The 6,280-nt window shown below is 45.4% G+C and overlaps 1 protein-coding gene across 1 annotated transcript in view; it reads right to left on the bottom strand.

Annotated features, from left to right (window-relative positions):
• Positions 1 to 418: 418 nt before the first annotated feature.
• Positions 419 to 6,280, bottom strand: part of dchs1b (dachsous cadherin-related 1b) — an 84,064-nt gene continuing 78,202 nt past the window's right edge. Inside the window, exons 25-29 of the mRNA XM_026180996.2 lie at positions 5,920 to 6,206; positions 5,269 to 5,410; positions 4,989 to 5,160; positions 4,493 to 4,902; positions 419 to 4,390 (exon numbers count right to left, since the gene is read on the bottom strand). Coding sequence (XP_026036781.2) covers positions 2,343 to 4,390; positions 4,493 to 4,902; positions 4,989 to 5,160; positions 5,269 to 5,410; positions 5,920 to 6,206 — 3,059 coding nt within the window. The 3' untranslated portion in view covers positions 419 to 2,342. The remainder of the gene's footprint in view (positions 4,391 to 4,492; positions 4,903 to 4,988; positions 5,161 to 5,268; positions 5,411 to 5,919; positions 6,207 to 6,280) is intronic.

The raw sequence follows: 6,280 nt of genomic DNA, 5'->3' as shown, positions 1-6,280 counted from the left end.
TATGTTTCATTTGCAAAGCAGCCAGATGAGCTACAGTTGTCTGTTTAATATCAGAAGAATGCATTTATCTGTGTGTAATTGCCCCTGTGATATGTTCAAGTGATCATGTTGAAGTGATCATCATCACCTCTCATTTGAGGCCTTGCATTTCTCTCCTACACTCAGGAGCTTCTGTCTCTGGCTCTTTCTCTTGGGCCTTGTCATAATCCATGACTAGCTCCTTCTGTACATAACAATAACAAAGAAATGCTGCGAGGCTGTGCGTGATGACCAAATGAGGCAGAAATCCCAAGCAGCTATGCAAACATGCCTATGCATCATATGAAATAAACATTTTGCAATTATTCATTCAGATCAGTCGCTTCTCAGTTCTCCTCTCGCTGTCTTGACTCCTGAAAAAGATGAAGTACGACTCCAATTTGTCAAAAGAGATCAGTAGGAATTTATTATTTGCTTTAAAAAAAGAAATACAGCTTCTTCTTTTTTTCTTTCTGTCTTCCATTGCTCCACTGATCAGTCACTGGCAGTCATCTCAAACTGAACTCCAAACTGCGGTTCTCAAACAAAGAAATGTTTCTGAAACAGCCAAAGAGCATGTAGTGCTGGAGCTGGGCTCGTGACATGAGTAACTTTAAGCTGGACCAGTGCCAGCTTTGCATGATGGGGATCTGCACGGTTGAACACAGAACAGAGGTAGAAACCAAATCTTGAAAACATCAGGACATCCAATCACTGCAATTAAAATGATGAGTTTGATGATGAGTATATATAAAGAATGAAAAACAAAAACAACATTTTAAGATTGCTAAAACTGAGTCTGAGCAGTGGGTGTGGGTGGGGGGGCTGGTGTAAAACACCTCATCATGCTACTGACATTCTCGATGTGTAAAGTCACAGACATAAAAAACAGCACTGGTGGCTAAATCCTTGTACAATCATTAGGGCTCATGTATTCAGCCTTTTGGTTGCCACTTGTCTGGCTCGTGTGCTACATCTCTCCGGGTTTTGCCATTTGAGAATCTCATCCTGTTCATCGTTGTTTTCTTTGTACTGAGATGAACAACTTCACAGTAAAACGCATTCAGGTGAATGAGTGATGTAACTGATTTTAGGAAGCACTTTCTTTGAAAGACACAGAGGTGAACAGCAAACCGAGTTGTCCCTGAATAACAAAGGGAATCTTCTGTCACGGCGTGGCGCAAGTGCAAGTGCAAGTGCATGCCACGACAGTGCTGAACAGCTGCAAAGTGGAAATACAGACTGATCACAGATTTTTCTTCATCTGATTTATATGTGTTTGATTTAGGATGATCAACAATTTGACAAAAAAAAAATCTCAACACAGCATAAAGTGAGCTGCTGATGGTTTCCAAAGCTTGTGGTTGAAAGTCCTCTTTTCTTATTATAAATAATGCTAAAAACACAAACGCCTCCCTGTCACTCAATTCTGAACAATCACAAGTCTCTATAAACCTAGGAGACACATACAGTACACATAATGTAGCCCACATACATACAAATACACATATATTCAAATACTCAAAAACAATAACCTCTTCATGTGAAATAATGGATCTGAAATCATAAATTTATATAAAAATATAAAATAAAGGTTAAATCCAAACGAGTGTTGTCCGAAAGGTGAGAAAAATAATAATCTCAATTGTTTTTTCACTATGCGATGCATTGGCAAATCAATGAATCAGTGTCTCTGTGAACACACACCGTTTGTCTGTCCATATGATCCGACGGGTGCGTCCAGAGACCATTCTCAGAGTAGCCACTAGATGGGTTTAATACTGGAGGGTAAAAAAACAGAAGTCCACAGACACAAAGAGAGGAACGAGGTCCTTAGCTCTCTGGCCAGCCAGCGAGGTAACATGAAAACTACACATTTATCTATCTACACACTAAGGGATCTCTGACTGCAGGGCATGGTAAGTGCACATTTTCTATTTGGCTCTTAACCCCGATCAGTTCGTGGAGTCCTGCGTCACTTTGTAGTGGATGGGTGGGCTGCTGCAGTCGAGCCCATCACACATATTCCTGCAAAGCTGCCGACACAATGGCAGTACAAATATTCTACCAGGAGACAGACGCTAAGTATTTTTTGTGGGTATTGCCCACCAAATGTCACTAGCGGGGAATTTGGGAAACCTTGATTTCTTTTTGTGGAATAAGACAAATGTTTTTGAGAATGACAATAAAACTGACACCATCACCGCTTGCTTTCTTTTGATCCATGCAAAAGAACATCCAAATGCTGGTCAGTCATGCTTTGTTCAGGTTGTCCGTCTTAGAGTTTCTCCCTAAATAGTAATGTCATGTTTCAAATGTTTCAATTATATTCTCATCTCATGATCGGGACTCTGTTCCAGTGAGGGCTCCCTGGTGCTGATCATGGACGCTGAGGGCCCTTGGTTGACTCCAAATGGAGAAACAGCTGGCGATCGAGCTGCCAGAGGGGACAGAGACGGGGAGAAGCTCGGTGACATCGCTGCTGATGAAATAGATCCCTCGTGACTGATGGGGGACCTGCGGAGTGAAGCCAAGTGGGGGAATGTCCGCCCAATTACAGGGACTTTGGGAGGAACTGACATGGCTCCTGGGTGGGCCACTGATGTGATGAGAGGTGGAGGGTCAATTCTAGGTTTAGGATCCATTTTGGGCTTGGGCTGGAAGGGCTGGCGAGGGTTCTGACTTTGCTGAGCAGTTTCATCTTTCAGCCTGGCAATCTCTGTGAAGACATTTGCAAGAGGCTGGAACTGAGGGCACCAGTTGAGTAGATAATCCCAGTTATAGCTTCCACGGAGCTCCTCGTCACTGGCAACAATAGCTGTGAGGGAACCATCTACGGAAGGTTTCCCATCCTCGGGAAAGGCATAATCCTTGGGGAGGGAAATATTGAGACCACGGCCCACTCCTAGGTAACCACCTCCCTCATCCCTGTAGACCGGGAGCTGTCCAGAGAGTAAGGTCCCACTGAGGCTGCCACCTAGCTTCTTTCCTTTGAACCAAGTGCTGCCCTCCAAAGCTGCAGGCTCACAGGAAATATCAGAAAGCTGGTCAGCATCCTGCTGGATTCCAGAGTCTGGTCCTCTGGCAGAGATGTGCTCCTGCATTGATGAGGTGATGGATGCAACGCGGGGATACTCATTTATCATCCTGATCTCATCATCCTCTGCTGCTTCAGCTGATCCTCTACCACTGGAGTGAGAAGGATCCAAAGACCCTCCTCTAGTGTAGGGTCCGCCACCAGCACCACCTTGGTCACCAGCATAGCCTGGCAAGGCCTGGTGGTAGATCCTTTCTCCCCCTGGCCCAGGGCTGCAATCATCCAGTTTTTGCAAGGCAGTTCCCGAGGCAACAGTTCTGTTTCCTGTCTCCTGGCCTTTCTTTCTCCTGCGTGACTTGACCAGGAACACAACCACTGCCATGACCACAAGCAATACGATAAAACCAAGAGACACAGCAACTATGCTAATAACCAGGATGTTGACGTCAGCGGCCAGGCCAAAGTTGGTGTTTGTCACATCGATGGAGACCTGGGCTGTAGTAGTGCGAGATGTATCCAGAGGGCTGTGAGCTTGCACGTCTAAAGTCATAACTCTGGTTTCCCGTTTACTCCGACCCGACCCACTGCTGCTACTGCTGCCTGAACTGTCCAGCTTGAGAAAGACCACCCCAGTGGTTTTGTTTACATCAAAATATGGAGAGCTGGCAGTAAGAGAATAAAGAACAATACCATCCACCCCTTCATCCTCATCACTTGCCTGGACCTGGCCAATGCTTTGTCCTTTCTTGGCTCCCTCTGGAACTTCAAAGGAGAAATCAGAGGATGTGAAGAGTGGGTCATACTCATCCTCACCCGTGACAAACACCTGTACAGTCACAGTGGCTGAATGGTTGCCTGAATCCGCTGCCACTGCGACAAAACTGAAGGTGTTGACCTTCTCGAAGTCAAATGGAATTTTGCTTCTGATTTCTCCTGAGTTCTGGTCCACAGCAAAGCTTTCTTTTCCTGCCCCAGACCGTTCCAACATGTAATACTTCAGCTGGCCAAAAACCCCCGTATCGTGGTCTATCGCGTGCAGAACAGTCACCGCTGAGTTGGCTGGCTGGTTTTCTCTGATACTGGCTATCAGGACATCCACAGGGAAGAACGGATGGTTATCATTCACGTCTTTGACCTCAACAATGACTGGAGCTAGGGCGAAGTGACCCTGTCCATCTGTCGCTTGAACAATGACAACATGTGTGGGCTGGTGCTCGCGATCGAGTGCTCGCTGAAGCTTTAAGGCTCCACTCCACGGGTCCACAGTAAATAAGTTCACCTCATTCCCAGAGCTGATAGAATACTGGACTTCAGCATTAGGAGTTGAGTCAGGGTCTGTTAAAAAATACAACAACAGAGTTCAAGTATATAACTGAGAGACCAAACAAGACAGCGAGAAACATTTACAGGTGACTGGATGAAAGAAGGAACACCCACCTGTAGCAGTCAGTCGTATGATCTCAGTCCCAGCGGTAGCACCCTCAATCAGTGACACGGTGTATTCTGCTCTGGTGAATGCTGGAGGATTATCATTCACATCACCGATCGTTATCACCGCAGCAACACTAGAGCTCCTCTGCGGTACGCCGCGGTCTGACACTACCACAGTGAGGTTGTACAGTGACTTGGTTTCAAAGTCAACTCCCTCGGCCAACAGCAGAGTCCCAACCGTCTGAAAGCCCCGTCCCTCCAGGAAGCGCACGCTGCTTTCGATCTGGAATGCGTTTCCTTCATTTCCGCTGGCAATGGCAAAGTCGAAGCCGCAGTTTTCTCGAGAGAGGTCGCTGTCGAAGGCTTCAAAAGTGAGAACTGTCGACCCTGGGATCGTGTCTTCAGAAACCGTAGCCCTGCAAACCAACCAAAGAGTATTATGTGAAGACGGCTGTTCGGGTTGCACCTCAATATGTCCAAATTCTAATGAGCACAGACTGACCTGTACTCCGACTGGTGAAACACAGGAGCGTTGTCGTTGACGTCGGATATTTGAACTTGGACTGTAGTAAGAGAGGAGAGCGGGGGCAGGCCTCTGTCGCGAGCTTCAATGACGATGCTGACTGATGGGCGCTCGGGGTCAAACTCAACTCTGTGATTGATGAACAGAGTTCCTGAAATCAGAAGGAAATGAGATGAACTTACTCATTGTGCCAAAAGTGTTATTAAAAATGAGCGCAGGGAAATAAAATAGAGCAGGAAGCAGCCAAGCTTATCTTTACCATTGCTCGGGTCAATGTAGAAACCCTCCTTGGTTGACGACATCACTTTATAGGTGATCCTGCCGTTCTCGCCGGAGTCCCTGTCAGTCGCTGTTACTGTGATAACTGCACTTCCTGGTGGTGTGTGCTCAGGAAGAGTAACCTAAGAGAAAAAGAGACATTAATTCTAACATTTGGATACAGGAAACAAACACCCCAGCATTGGATCATATAAACCTATAACTCACTGTGTGGAGGGCAACAGGCACTGTCTTCACAGAGGGGAAAATACTTTTTATAATGTAGTTCCTTTATCCTGTGTGTGTTTTTCTTTATACTGAGGTCATTTCCTGAGACAGAGTAGTATATTTTTTACAGGCTCATCTCCACAATGGTCCCCAAGTTAATATTAGGCAGTTAAATTTTATCACACCCACTGTGTGCAAGTCAGAAGTGTACAAATGTGTATTCAATGTGTTTCAAGCCCACAAGTGCATTTAATGTTGTCTACTAGAAATAAACTGTTTCTGAAAATAATTCACTTTCTTTTAAGATCTTATAATTTGTGAATACCTCAGACAAAAACACATTCAAGCAACTTTCTCTTTAGGTGCCTGTTGGGATTTTTAGAAAACAACAACAAACACAATAAAAATAAAATTAACGGCATACCTGATAAAGATCATGTGTAAATGCTGGTGCATTGTCATTAATATCTTCCACCAAAATTGTAATGTTGGCCTCAGTTTGGTGCTGGCTGTCAGTGGCTCTGACAGTCAGGGTGTACCACGTCTTCTCCTCAAAGTCCAGAGGGGCAGTGAGTGACACGCCTCCACTATAGCGGTGAATCCCAAACTTGCCTAGTGCTGTTGGGTCTAGCTGTAAAGAGTAGGAGAGGGCAGGACTGGAGTCGACGTCGTTGCCCGTCACGAGAGTGATTTCAGTGCCTATCAAAGTATCTAACAGAGAAAGAAAGTGGAAATGAACTTATTAGTTGCATTCAAACACACCACATATATTGCACAGGCATGAT

This window comes from Astatotilapia calliptera, chromosome 10 (assembly GCF_964374335.1).
Source record: "Astatotilapia calliptera chromosome 10, fAstCal68.1, whole genome shotgun sequence".
Classification (NCBI taxonomy): domain Eukaryota; kingdom Metazoa; phylum Chordata; class Actinopteri; order Cichliformes; family Cichlidae; genus Astatotilapia; species Astatotilapia calliptera.
The sequence above is the reverse complement of the archived record's forward strand: the minus strand, read 5'-3'. Positions and strand labels throughout refer to the sequence as shown.